Source organism: Antedon bifida, chromosome 1 (genome assembly GCF_963402885.1).
Source record: "Antedon bifida chromosome 1, ecAntBifi1.1, whole genome shotgun sequence".
Taxonomy (NCBI): domain Eukaryota; kingdom Metazoa; phylum Echinodermata; class Crinoidea; order Comatulida; family Antedonidae; genus Antedon; species Antedon bifida.
In genome coordinates this window covers 14403989-14419772 of record NC_136226.1, presented here as the reverse complement: position 1 = coordinate 14419772, position 15784 = coordinate 14403989, and the positions used below count along the sequence as shown (strand labels likewise).

Below are 15784 nucleotides of genomic sequence, written 5' to 3'. Positions count from 1 at the left end.
CAGAACTCAAAAGTATGAAAGCAAAACGAAAATAGCCCTAAAATTGTTATGAAAGTTTTTAACTAATAATAATAATAATTTTATTAATGAGACAAGATAATATTTACTGTGTGTACTACTTGATAAGTTAAAAAGTTCATCTGCCGCCCTCTATAATATGCTAAGTGAATAACCGCATGCTACATGCTTAAATGTAAATAAATTAAATCTATACCAATATGTTTTTATTTCATTACAATGTGTTTAATTACTACGTACAACTTGTATTCGAATATTTGCTTTATTGCAATAATACATTAAGGCTGCAATTAATGTTAAATTTGCCTGTACAGTCGCCATGGTTACAAATTGTTTCCTCTGATTGGTCGAAAGTAAATATCAGTTACCGTTTGGTAATCAATGCGCCTGTGGACAACTGCTCAAAACAAAAGAGCACTTTTCAGATATTTTCCATGATATACAAAACTTAATTTTAAAAATCAATAGGTAAAATAGGTAAATTATATAGTTGCTATCACTGAATTAAATATATTTAACAAAAGAAAAGAGAGCGATATCAAAATACGTCCCGTAATCAAATACGTAATACAATAGACATTATACTGTAGTGGTAAATCGGCGAGTACTGGTATGCAATATTCAGTATAAATAGAATACTGTTGTCAAGCGGAAATTCGTATACATGTATCCTTGGAAATCGGAATTCCCCATAAACGTTTTATCCTGGTTGGCTGCAACTCAAATAACCAAAATGATTGAAGTGATTGCAAGCGGGTTCCGTTTTCTATTCAACGTTTTGTGTATAAAGTACGTCTCTAGTATTCAGTGTGTGTATCCACATTGTACTTACATACGGTAATGTAATTTTACAACAAATAGTTTAAACTTAGAGGCGCGCCTAAATGGCGATACTTTTGTTTTATCAGAGTATCTGTATCTCAACTTCTATCTTCAAATCGGACGATAGAACTAATTTTACCTTCACTTTTGCAATACTGTACAAATTTTACAATACAATTCGATTGTTACAGTATTAAACACATTACTAATGTAGTAACTATGAGTTGGTACATGTTCGCCGAGTCACGGCTGAACCACGAATGTTCGTGCTTTTTTTTACATTTTGTCTGCCGCCCTCTACATCTTTATAAACTTTATCTGAATACACGCTACATGTATAAAGACGCGTTCTCACATTTTTAAAATTGACGGAAATAAATTCAATCGGTCTACTTGATATTTCCATTAATAAATGTATGTCTTAAATGGTTTTCTTCTTCCTCATTTTTATCCATTACAGTAATATATAGTTAATGCTCATGTACTTGTTAAAAGTAGTAAACTCAACAACAAATAATATATAATATTCTCTGCATTTTATTTTTCCACATGAAAATGCTTACAAATGACTAAGCAGTCGAAATTGAGTCAGAACACACCTTTAAAGGTATAAAAAAATAAAAATAACATAAAATGAATGACATAATGATACAGAAACAGTAGTTTAATAGAGTGCCAGCACCTAACAGTATCATACAAATGATTGTCCACCCTTTCTCTGTAATACCTAATATGGAATGATCAATTTGAATGTAAAAATTACATTGGAAATCTTAAAGCACCAAGAATAACTTGGACACATAGTAGCAAAACTTTAATTTGGTCACTATTAATAGTTGAAATACTTAAAAACATCATTGTGTTTACAATTTAAAATTCCTAATTACAACTTTACTCTTGTAATATCGTCACAGCATAACATTTAAAGCACTAATTATTATATCAAGTACCTATAAATTGGCACAATTTTTAAATAACCAATTTGGCAATTTTGGTTGAATCACTCTTTAGTTACCTACATTATTAATTTTTGAATGGGTATATAATCCGTTTAAAATGTCATAATTCTACACAGCAATTGGATAATAGGATATATTCAACACATCAAACTTTTGTAATGTAATGACACAAAAAATCCCAACACTGCAATGTAAAAGAATTGGTGGCAGTTTCTAGGTGACGTAACAAACTAATTTATAATGGATATCTTTGGTAAAATGGTATAAAGTCAGCTGGCTGTAAATATGACAATGTTTACTACTTGTAAAAATGGCAGTGTTCTCATAGACACCAAGTTGATTATACATGTATATATGATGGTGGGTAATTTAAACCAATACTGTTTATATTGTGCACATTATGTAACACCCTTGCATAAAACAGGATACGGAAGATCATTATACAGATAACTGGTAATTGCTATAACTTGCTTTTGTTTATCATTATTGAGGTAGCAAATTGACTTTGTTTTAAACTGGTACATCTCATCATTGAAACTGGAAGACATTGTGATGAGTGTAGTTATTAATAATTTATCCATTATTTAAAATAACAAATAGTTGTTAACACTCAATTCTCATACAATTAAATATGTTACTTGAAAATATTATAATAACATTTTATATTGAAAGTTCAGATACATGTTTAAAAAACCAAAAATATAATATTTTAAAATAAAGATGTAATATAATTAAGAGTTAAATAAATAGGGTCTAGTAGTCTAGATCATTTCGAATGGACATACTGAATCCCAATACATTGCATAGATCCGCTAACAAAAATAATTTTGCATGAATTAAAAAATCACTAAAATTACTGAATAGTTCTCTTTTTAATCGAGTTAAATTAGTCAAAATTTAAAAAACCTAATTTCTGTTTATAACTTTTCACCTTCATAACCCAACCAGCTTCATCATTATAAAAAATTGCTAAAATTATTTGCTATTAAAACAATCTCACACTCTCTCACACACATTTTTGTATACAGGTATTTTGGTAATTTTAATTTGTTTTCCCTTTTTTAAATATTATTAAATTCTTTAATTAGAAAGAGAACCATGCAGCCATTTATTTAAAATGTTTACGTAGAACCGGTATTCAGGAGGAGAGAAATTTCTTGTATATCTGTGGGTGTAGAGGGCGCCTCTTTATCTTCCTTTAACATTTCTTCTTGTTGGCTGCCCGACGATAAGTTTTTTGACAACAAGTGTTCGATTTGTTCTTGACACTGATGAAGGTATTCCTATAAGACAAATCAAAAATTACTGATTACTAAGAAAGTCAATGTTTTCAACATATTTAATCAACAACATTGAATAGATAAATTATGTCTGTATAATAGGTGTGAGAATAACACAACATATAGGATCTTTTCTACAGCAGCAAGCCCAGACATTTTATGTATTGTATCACTCATTAGATGGTAGGGTGTTTAATACTGTTTTACATGAGAAAGACTGTAATGAATAACAAAGAAGACGTCAACAAACTGGCACATCAAACACACTATAGCTACTCTGTAGGCCTACATGCCCAGTAGGTAAATTATTCAACAATGAAACTAAGTACAGGAAATGGCCTCCATTGAAACAGCATGGTAGAGTAGTCATTCTTAATTCAACTAAATTACATTATAGAATATTTCCTTTAAAAATTGAACTAAAATTGCTACTATACACAATTATATTGTTTGAAAAATTTAAAACGAAATCATTAAAAAGTAGATTGTACAATGAGAAATAATATAAACGTTGGCAGAAAATGTTATTATTTGGCATGTTGGCATGTAAATAAAACTTAACTACTAGCTATATAAGTAAGAATGTGAATTGAGGGGTAAACATGAGGAACAGGGATGAGAAAATGTAGAACACACGGAACTGGGTCATAAATATACAAGAGCAAATGAGTTCAACATCGAAGTGTACCACCCAGGGCTAGACAGTTCCTCTGACATGAGGGTCGGCATTAGCTTTACCACTCCATTATGTCACATGTGGGAAAGGAGGGGAAATAGGTCACTTGAGAGTGAAGGGGAAATGGGTCATTTGCATCAATAAGCTGTTACCTAACTAGGGGTTAAAGAACAGACAAGCAGGTATGTCTTTACAACACAAATCCCCTACTGTGTTCCCCATTTGACCTTTCAGATGACCTGACAATAAACTTATTCAGTTTCTATAGCAATTTGACCAATAGAGGGTAATGTTAACACGAATGTTTCATAAATCAGTTCTTCCAGATCAATGTAAACTATACCATACATTTATACCATATAGTCATCAAACAATTTAAAGAAATTTAAATACTATATATTATTATCTATAATAGATAATATAATATTAATTTTCTTGAGAATAATTGATAATAATAGAAGTAAATAAATTACTAGAACAAGGGCTTTCATTTTGAAAAGAGCCCCATGCTGTTTGATAGAGAACGGAAGTCAGCTAGCTGCTATCCTAAATTGAACCACTTTCATTACAAGAAGAAGTCAACCATTGCTCATTAACCGCTAATCAGAAACATCTTAGAACCCATCCATCTACCATCTTAAGATCATTGCTCTAGGCTCTGTTCCCAGTGTCAAACAGCCCAGGAATGCAACACCGCTGGTATATATTCTCTCTCAGTTGTTATAAGGACCCATTAAAATTGATAAATACAACCGCATTTGTAATTCATGTCGCCAGCAATATCATAACATGATTATGATTATCAAGTATCTTATAACAAATTCTTAAAGTTCCTGATGCTTTAAATTAAAACAACTGTTTTCACATTATTTCAAGAACCACCCAAATGAATATCACCGCCACATTTTATGTAACAGAATTTATGTTATTTCCATTTGAGCATATCAAAGGATAGGTTTGGGAGAATGATTATATGGAGAGCCCATTAATCAAATGAATTTGAAATTTCACATATTCCTTTTTATTAAGTTGGATTTAGATTACCAGATTAGAAGCGACAGGTTAAAATTCCGATCGATACCTGAGGCCGGTTAACCACCCCGTCTCACCACTAGCGCTTCCACGGCACGCGTGAGAAGAAAGGAATGGAAATACCTTAAATCGTTGAAGCACCGGCATTTCCGGGAAATCGGTACAGTGACCGTAACAAGTATACTCGTCACCGAGTAATAAGGTATGGAGACAAGACGCCGCATGGAAGTTCGATAAGCGTTGTATAAGATAGAGGCCGCTCAGTTGGTTTAAGGAGGAATATACAGCCAAAACAGCTTGATGGGAATTGAGAAGGAAAGTGGAAATGCTGATTCACAGCAGGCCAGCAATGAAATGTAATCTACCTACTGTCTAGAGGCTAATAGTTTTTAAACTATAAGAGTGCGCCACCAACATGCCAACTGAATACCGAGCCGTAACATGATACGACGGCGGTTAACAAGAGCATGTAAAGGAAAATATTGAAAGGTCACAGAGAATGGGAGGTCTGACGGACCAAGAATAACTTTCCTCACATTGAACCAATCAAAAAGGCCAAGACACATAGCATATTGTCACTAGGCCTGATTGTAACAATAATGTATGTAATTACTGATATTAAATCCAAATAAACTAAGGCACCAGTTTTGTGGACCATGAAGAAAGCTGGTTAAATTATGTTAACACAATTTTTTTTCATTCATTTCTGTTGAGGAAATATTGATTGTGAGTTTAAGGGTAGAGTCTCATTTGATTTATCAAATCAAATAAAGGCCACCTTGCAATGATAGAGGGTCAAGTGGTATATGCATATGCTATGAGTATCTCACAGATCATCAATAAATAAACCTAATCTAAACCCACAGCTAGAATTTCACTGCATTTCTTGTCAGCTTCAAAGGTATTTGTCTCTGTAATGCCACTGAAATCCACCTGTAATGTTTTACATGTTGCTTTGCAAAATTTTTGAACACCTTTTCAGGGCCAAAGTCAATCAAGTTCAGACACCCAATTTGACCTCATACATTATTTTCAATTTTTTTTTAATCATCCAAAGTATTTTTACACCTACACAAACTAACTGAACCTAGTGAACAAATAACACTTATTTTTGTGGAATTTTTCACAACACCTTTAACAAAGATAATCTATACCATAAAATTTAATACTTGTTAAGTAGGATGGTATATTTGTATGTTGTCTCAAGAAATAAACCAATATTTTTAGAGCCCTTCTAACAAAAAAATACTTAGTGTTAAGCATTATTTAGATAGAGTGTTGAATTCTATTACAGAAGTTATATATTATCTTTATAGACTTGTGAAAAAAGGGGGTTGAATAAAAATGCACTAGGGACTGAGGGAGAGCTTGAACAGCATTTCATATTTGTTGATAGTTGAACATGACATGCTTGTTCGGGATATGTCAATACATCAACCTCCTTTTATATCAACTTGTGATTGATTGCCATACATTCCTAAGGAATTTAGGATGGTTCTAAAGAATATGCAACCCTTTTGTAAGTCCAACTTTACCCCTCAAACCAAAATCAATATTTCAGGTGCATTTCCAGAAACACCATACATATAGTGTAGGTCTACTCACAATTTTTAATTAGTTAGAAAACGTGAGAGAAAAAAAATAATTGTATTGTTTTACTCTTTGAACACATTATCTTGCATACCATCTATTGTGGTCATTGAAAAGGTGTACACTGAACTGGTAGGTAAGTTCCAACCATGAAATATTAAGCTTAACCAAAATGATATTTGTAAGGAAAGGGATATGGTATGAAGCATTTTCTTCTGTTAGTTAATTTTAGTACAGTATAAGCCAAAATATTTTAACTGGGGAAATAATTTGGAAAATTATTATTGTGAATTTGTTCACAAGTATTCTTAAATGTACTTAAAGTACTTTCTTAAAATAGGTTTTACAAAATCTTGATTCTGATTATAAGTTTTTGAGGAGAAAGTACTTACAGTATTTAGTATAAAGTATTATATAAAAAGTATATTAACTAGGATATTTACTGCAAACAATCAAATATAAAACAATATAACTGGTTTGTAAAATGTTGTATAGAAATACAAAAGTAGTCTTTTTATCAGCGTTATTGTACACCTTATGCTGTTAATTACACCCAGTGCTTAAAGGTGCTGAAAAATGCGGCCTAGCCACCTTCTTAGCACATGGTTGCAGGCCATTGTTATCAAATCAATACATTCCAATAGCAAGGTTGTTAAAATAAGAAGGGTACAAGAAAGAATAGAAAGGATTAACAATCCAGTACAATGACCCTAATTCATTAAACAACTTGTTCTAAATTCTATTTAGTTTTCCTGGTTTCTGAAATACTGGTCACCTTTCAAAGGGCCTATGATTCATTACTTCATATTTTGAACGAAAAATGTATGTGGTCCTCACAATAAAAAGCCATTTTAATATTGACCGGAAACTGGAAACAATTTTAACCAAAAACTACTTACTACTTTAAGAATTTAAAATTAATTTTAAACTCACCAATTCTATTTTTGTAATTTCATATAATCTATTCATTAGATTTGGAATTTCACCACACCTCCTGATACCGGAGCTTAAACCATTAACTGCTGCCCCCACGCACCCAGCAGCTATCATTGAAGGAGGATACATTGCAAAACTATAATCTGGAAAAATAAAAAAAATAAAAAATTAATATCAATATAATATATATAAATAATATTAATAATAAATTTGGACTTTGAACAATATAATATTCAATATAAAGTAAAGTGATATGATTTAGTTATATACTAAACTACAGTACAAATACATCCATAAACAAATTTGTTTTTCACAAATGTACACTGTTCTGTTATAAAACAGGAATAATCTTTTCTTCAGGGCTGTGCTGGAGGTACACCTCAAACCACGTAAAGGTTTTATGAGTTTAAACTCTTCTATTGATAAATCAACAAAATGTTTCCACCTGTCATAGTTTCAATTATTTATTTAATAATCTTGATCATTTAAAACATCCGCCATTATTCATTTTCAATGGTTAAAGAGAGAGGTTTATACCCCCTGTATGCAGTCAATAGTGGAATCAATAAGGATTATCAAAATCTATAAAGTCAGGTTTTTCAAAAACAAGTCAACTTTCAGTAGAAAGAAAATAATGCAATGTAATTGTAAACACACAATTAAGAACACAAGTAACATATGGCAATAAAATAGATAGGTTACAGTCACTGATGCTAGAGTGTAGAGTATCCAAGAAATGGCATTTAAGGTTTGAAAATGCAGTGTTTAAAGATTAAGAACAAGCCTTAGGACTTCTACACATCAGGACAAAGGGACTACCTACAAAAGCAAACATGACCACCACCAGGACCATTGGCAAATTTTAAAGTTCTGTTGGCCTGGTTGATGGCTTGTTGTCTATATGATGAGAAAATATTGGCACAACAGATTTGTCTCAAATTAAAGTCTTTAATAAAACAATTCAAAAGACCTTCCTTGCTCAGAATGACAACTTAAGATTAAGCATACAGGATTAGTTGAATCATTTCAAAAATTACATAATCAATTACTTCAGGGTCCAGGAAAAAAAACAAAAGAACTTAACAAGGCAGACAAGAATAATTCAATGAAGATAAAGCTTCGAGAATCAATATTGAATCGAAAGATATGTGTTTCTTTTACATTACTGTATCATAAGCCTAAATGTAATGCCCTTATATTTTGAAGGGTTATTCAAGAAATACAAGTACAAATAGAATGTTTATTAAAAACAATGGGCATTGTTATCTATGTAAAAAATAGAAGAATAAATCCGTAATTTGGAATGTAATTATACATACACTTTAAATGCATTTTTTTAAAAATGAATGATGTCCAAAAAACTAATCGAAAAGTTGTTGGTGTGTTGTACTGGTGTGAATATGATGAATACGGTTTTTCTGTATAAAGACAGAATTTGTAAAAATATAGGAACATGTTGAACAAATAAAGAAAAAGAATATACAACCATCACTTACCATTAAATTTCACATTAAGTCAACAATTGCACAAAACAAAGATTCCACAAAATAGTTTTTGCACGCACACAAAATCGCAACAGGATCAAAATATAGTTGCTGGACTCCACACAAAAAATATATATAAATCAATTTTTTAAAGACAGGCACACACACTTTATTTTTCTAATAAAAGAAAACAGTAAAATGTATGAGAACACACCTGTAACACACATGGCTATTAATGTCTGTGCATGTTTTCGGATAAGATGAGCATAGTCTGCTTCTATCGGTAATCGATGCAGAACTTGTTCCAAAAAGTCATATGGGGTTATTGCAGAGAGGTCCCATTTAAGTTTCTTTAATATTAATACTTCGATTTCCTGGAAGAGATAAAGAAAAAAAGATGATAGATTTTTAGTAAAGAAGTTGTAATTTAAGCATAGGTCATTAAAATTAGGTAATTAAATATAAAAAATAAATAAATTGGCATAGGCCTATAGCTAGATTACACAAACAATAATACATTCACGCATTTCACTCTATAGTATAATATATAAAAAACATGAACATGATGATTCCTCATGTAAATAATCAGCTGATTTGTTTACTGGCAATTGTTCTGCGTAATACAAATTATAACATTTTGTAACAAATTGTAGAAGGCTCCTAGGAAACCATCTTGTGTCTGGAGAAGCAGGTCTGAGTGAGGGTCTGATGATCCTAGAGCTACTGTACCATAGGCCTTTCCTTTTCTGTCACACTCACAGTCATAAAGTAACAAAACACACAATTAAACAACTAAAATAAAAACTTACTAGTAATTGTTGATAACTTATTGATTTATCTGTATAGATGATGAGTTTTTCCGCCGTCAATGGCGATGTTTCTTTTAATTTTGATGCTAAAAACATACACGTTGCACCTAACAATTGCAACTTGTTTCTATTTAGTCTACAAACTGCTAGAAATCTGTCCATGTAATTCATTGCAAGAGGAAACACGTCTTGTTCACATTGCTGTTCCTCACATACCTATGAAAACAGAAAATAAACAAAGAACACATAAATACAAGCTAAAAGATCAATTACGAAATTAGGTCTCCTTTTATCAAAAGTTTCAGTGTCAGTGCATTTTCTCACGTGCATTTTTAGCCTTCCTCGACGTCTAGCCGAGTAAACCGTACTTGGACAGAAGCCAAGCTAGGCGCGGAGAGGATAAAAACCTGCATGATGTGTGTGGATCGTCCAAATCAACAAGTTTTTAAAAAAACGAAATAAAATATACACAACAATTAATTTTAAAAATAATTATCAGAAATTAATATTCCATAATACATTGTCTTATATATCTAATTTGAATTACATTTAATGATTTTAAAGTTTGAAAAACTTAAATCTTAAAAGACCCACTTCAAAGAAAATGGCGGAGGTGTTGATCACAGAAAATGCGCGATTTTCCTACGTTTCGTAAAAAATATCAATAAAATATCACATTAAAAGAAATTAGTAAATTGTTTAGGTAAAAGTAAGTATTGATTAATATAAATTCATATTTGTTTAGAAAATTAATGAAAATTTTATGAAAATATAATGAAAATAGAAAGACACATTGCTTGTCAAAATTCAATGTTTTCAAACACAACACATTAAAAATTGCACTTACTTCCAACATCCAGTCTGCAACCATTTTCCTCATATATGGTTTTAAATCTGTTTGGATGATTGTAAAATAGTCACTACTCAATGTATATTTTTCTTCACTGCATAATAAATTGTTCAAAACTCTGTCATTTAATAAAACTGGATCACGATAGCTTCGACGTATTTTCTCTACTTCGCAACATAGCAATCCACCCGGTACTTCCATTTGATGGTTGATAGGCTAGGCTAGTTTAGGTTGTTAAAAACAATCTTTAAAATGGTGAGAATATGCTTTGTTTTTGTACAGACTAAACAGCCTTTACCACTACAGATTGACTGAATCCTATAAAGGAAAAATCTTGACTGTCTGGTAGGGCTAAGTCCGGTTTGGCCGACTTAAAGATACTTTGGAGAGCAAATTATATTTCAGTGCTTTCAGTGTGATTTTCACCGGCCAACAATCTCACGGCATGAAGTGACACGAAGTTATTGAGACAACCTCATGAATAATTTATTACATCGCCCTATCAACCAGTGAGCGTCCGGTTAACAAGCTGTACAAGTGATCTGACCAATCCCTGAAATCTAATTGACGTTCTATGCATATGCAAATTACGTAACAATGATCGTCACAATTAACAACAAAGCAACATGTGCGTTTTTCGCGCATTCTGGCAAATTTGGTGCGAAAAGTGAAATGCCTGTACTTACAGTGTATAGCAATGCATCAATGCTTTGTTCATATTTTCTTCTGGATAATAATTTTAAACAATGTTTAGTTGATACACCTGGGGATTAGTCTTTTATCAATTAATATAAAAAAGGCTTTTAAAAAGACAGCGTAAAAATTCATTTTTTATAGAAACAGATTTAATGCAAGAGAAGCAGATGTCTAAAGGCAGATGTTGTAGTATGAATTACGATACCGCGTAAATTCATTTTTAATGTTATGCTATTTTCAAATTAATTAATTTCTGGGGTTTTTGTTAATATTTTAATGTCTGTTAATATGGTTCTATAAGTTGGTTTTTAAACTAGACTGTGTAAAATACGTACGGTATGGTACCTGCAGAGATCTTCAAATTTTGAAATTCAGTATATCGTCACTGTAGGTCACAATAACAATACTTTCAGCCTACATTGAAAAATTGATATAAAATGTAATTCATTCAGATCAGATATTAGTATTCTACCTTTATTTTTACACTTTAAAAAATGGAATATACAATGTATTTTTTAATAATCACAAACATTTACAACAAGGCCAATATATTTATAAATTCGTCTAAAATATGAAAACAACCACTTGATAAAAAGCGATAGGAAAAGCCGGTCTGGGAAGATTATATAGTTCGATAGGCGATGACGTCATTAAAAGGGTACTAATTAGCATGACCGGTAATCGACAAAACCCTTTCTTCTCACTATGCAAATACCATTGTAAGGCACTGACACCACCATCGTCACGGCAATTCACTGTCTATACTTCACCGCTGTAACGAGGCAAAATTTTCTATTTTTAACGCAGTACAAGAAGGGCTGACAGTAAAAGCTCCACCTCTGCATCAAACGTGAAGTTTTGACCAATTTTGATTGGTTAACGCTTTGGTTATATTGCTAGTGCAAATGTTTAACCTGAAACACTGGCAGTGTAATGATTTCATTACATAGAGCTGCGATATCTACGATTGAAACACGGTAGACCTACTCCTGTAATATGAAATTTCTATTACAGAATACCCTTTTGAAATATTGACTAACTGTTTTTGTATATTTGCGGCGCCAATTTCATTCTAAATCCCGCGAAATAAAGCATTATTACCACTTGTTTGTTAGTAAATTGTGTAAATTCACTATTAGTATTAGCATCAAAGACAAATAAAGTTTAGATATAAAAGCTTAGTTTATTGCAAGATTTAACACGCATTGGTCCTTCCATAAACACTGTTTATGATTTTTGTTTGTATAAGACGCGCCAGAGATCTACAATTTTGAGGTGTTTCTTATTCGTTCGTGAATTACAATGCATAAAAAAGTCCGATTATGACACAAGGATCTAATCCAAAATCCCCCCGTATACGCCTCTGCGCCTAACAAAGAAATATGGAGTGACAACATCATCACAAGTCTATCTATCTTTGCGACGAACAGAGCCTAAAACATTAACCATTAGAGCAAAGTTAGCAGAATTATAAAAGGCGGGGGCGGGAATAAACCAGATAAGACCGGTTTTGCTTATTATACATAGCAACAAGAGGAAATTTAACTTTAACTTTATTATTTCCGTTTAATATTAAAATTTTTGAAAATATATACACTATAATATTATATAGGAGGCCTAACCCAAGGAACATACAACACAACATTTTGTTTTTAAAGAATTAAACATTTTATAGAACATAATTTAATTTAATATGAAGTATTGGCATCCGTAGGCCTATATAATATAATTATTCAAATTAAATAACAATACAATTACAATTTATTTATTTATTTATTTCGTTTTCTTTCAGTATCAATGTGCTTCAACATGGTAAATGTATAGCGCAACTCTATGCCTGCGTGAAGATGAAATTTGGAGTACAAAGCGGTCACAAACATGCAAACATTAACAAGAATATCGATCCATTATCTTTCAATATCTTTAGTTAGTAGAAAGAGTTCTAATCTCAGCCTCAACGCCTTTTCCTGCGTCCAAATATATAGGCTTAGACCGTGAATGTTCTGTACAAGGCACCCTACATAGAACTAAACACTTTCCAGACTTACCGTCTTCACTTCAATGATTGGATTGGAAATTACACAAACATTTTGAAGCCTACGTATTTCATCGAAATAATAAAATATACACAATAATAAATATATTAAAAAAAAAAAAACCTACAAAAAAAGGCATGGAATGTTGTATGTTGTCTTATAGTATAGCACGGTGTATTTTGTGAGGATGTGGTTTTACATTTTAACCACTATCCTAACATTTACTTGATGACCTTATTGATATTTGATTTAATGATGGGGCGCAGTGCATAACCATCGAATGCATACTCTAGGCCTTTTTATAATTAATTGGCCTACATTACTAGTCGGTTATATAATAGCTGCAGTTTCTTCATACAAGTGATGATGGCGAACAAAGCGGGAAGGCTATTTAGATTCGATGGTAATATAGAAATGATATAGTGATAATGATATTATGTGTACATCTAACATTAAGAAGATGCTCTGATGCAGTTAATTAGTCAATACGACGAGACTTCACCTTTAACGAAAGTTATATCGATTCCCTTTTTACTAAAAACGGATACAACTCTTCCGACATGTATTGAGACAAACGAATAGAATAACTTCCGATTTATTCTTTCCATATTGTAGGAGTGAACTTAAACGACATAAGGATATCCCCGGACGAAGTTCATCCGAAAGTGAGAATCATTTATCATCTATGGGAAAACCCCATTATGACAGTTTACAAAACTAAAATAAATACCTCCTTCCGATATAAAACCTTACCTACAGCTTTATCATAATATAGGAGGTTAGAATTACTATAAATATCTTTATAATATAATAAATCTCTACGAATAAATGCAATATAATAAAAATGCTGCATCAAAAACTATTCGATTTAAACGGTCACATCGTGGTCGCATCCACGTACCACCAGAGCAGCAACACAGTCGATCGTCTCTGTATACTTTGGTAGCCACTCAAGCGTTAAGACATAGCGCATGCGTATTTAAATACTCGATCCCATTGGTCAACTATTTCTTTGACGACGAATACGCTGTCTTTGATTGGACAAAAGTTATAACACTGTAAAAAGTATATCCTATAACATTACGGTAAGCAAGCGAAACGACGGTAATCATTAGAATGCTGAGCCAGTTTATATTTTCAATTTATAATATTGAGACATTTTGTATTGTACATTTTAGGGTAATTTGTAGCCTGTTATATAAAATACACACAGGTTTAAGTTCGATCTCGTCAGTATAAGGCCATGACCAGCCAAATATAAATACCGGTAACGCTATAGACAGACCATGCCGAACCAACGTGTACTCTTACAACCCACTTTATAATCAATACTGATATGACTTATCTGGATAAAATATTTCTTCAGTGTTAGAATTTATCAATAAATATTGATTTTCTAGTAAAAATCTCACTGAAATGACAATATATCCATAGTTACAGGTTGCGAAAACACAAATTTGATGTTATTAAATCATTAGTCTTGAAGAGCCAGCCTTGCTAAACAAACCCTCTGTGTAATTTCTATATCGTCGAAGTCACCCGCTTTATAATCAATGCAGATAACTAATCATGTTAAAACATTTCAAGTGTTTCTAATCCGACGGGACTTTATACATATATCGATTTTTCCCAAAAAGAAACCACTTCAACTGTATGATTAACACTCTCTGTAGCTACGAAGTGCAACAGCAAACAACACAAAATAATAATGGTAAATTTAGAAAACAAAATTAACCACAACGCCAAGTTAGTGTAATCTACCGTTAGACAATAACGTACTGGTGGTATTAAGGTTAAATATTAAACCCGGGCATAAAATACAGATCTTTCGGAAGATCTTTTCGGACCAGAAAACATGAACATCCATCTAACTTAATATAAACAGCCCTAGCATGCTCTGTAAGTTCCGACGGTCCAGAAATAATTTAGAGAATATGTATAAAATTAAACATAACAACATCATTACACATGACGTTGGTACTTGATGAGGCACTCGATCGAGCTTCAACGCCGACGCCCAAAAATTAAGCAATAACATTGATGAACTAAATACAAGCGCAAATTAATCGACGATGATTTCAATTGTGTACCAATTGTCAAGTAGATATTTTTTTTCAAAACATTAAGGTGTGATAACCATAATCATTGTAGGAAGGCCTAATGTCTATAGAAAACATCAGACACTGTCAGACAAGAAAGGCAATACATAATTATTCTTATATCTCAAAATTAATTCAAAACCACAGTGTTAATACTTGAAAAGAAAGCGCCGTCTGAAAATTGGAGAGGGACAAAGTCCGTCCGGGGAGTGGTGGATAGCCTGCACATAAAATACTTGTACGTTCGTTTTGTGGTCTAAGACATCGCTTGTCGATCCATAGCCGAAAAACAAGGAAAACGAAACCTACGTGCCACAATCGACATACTCTGAATAGATAAAGTACGGTACCGTAAAAGCCCTCGATTTGATAGGGTGAAATATAATAAACAAATCGCATCACATGTAGTCTAGGTTATTGTAGACGTAAGCATTGCAATAACATGCCTAAATCGGAAGTGGGGTCTGATAACTTATCAGGGTTATCCTTGCTAAAGG

At 32.2% G+C, this 15784-nt stretch overlaps 1 protein-coding gene across 1 annotated transcript; it reads right to left on the bottom strand.

Moving 5' to 3' along the window:
* Positions 1-1363: 1363 nt before the first annotated feature.
* On the bottom strand, positions 1364-10903 carry LOC144843501 (G1/S-specific cyclin-D2-like). The gene is made up of 5 exons (XM_078700291.1): positions 10454-10903; positions 9607-9822; positions 9012-9171; positions 7311-7456; positions 1364-3082 (listed from the first exon to the last, which is right to left on the bottom strand). The coding sequence occupies exons 1-5, from the start codon at positions 10655-10657 to the stop codon at positions 2921-2923; spliced, it is 888 nt and encodes a 295-aa protein (XP_078556417.1). The 5' UTR covers positions 10658-10903; the 3' UTR covers positions 1364-2920.
* Positions 10904-15784: the final 4881 nt, after the last annotated feature.

Excerpts from the sequence above, each read along its gene's own strand:
- LOC144843501 (XM_078700291.1), bottom strand. The coding sequence starts at position 10,657 with ATGGAAGTACCGGGTGGATTGCTATGTTGCGAAGTAGAGAAAATACGT. Across the intron at positions 9,823-10,453 it reads TTGCAGACTGGATGTTGGAA|GTATGTGAGGAACAGCAATG; the intron begins GTAAGTGCAATT and ends CTGTTTTCATAG. Across the intron at positions 7,457-9,011 it reads AATAGCCATGTGTGTTACAG|ATTATAGTTTTGCAATGTAT; the intron begins GTGTGTTCTCAT and ends TTATTTTTCCAG.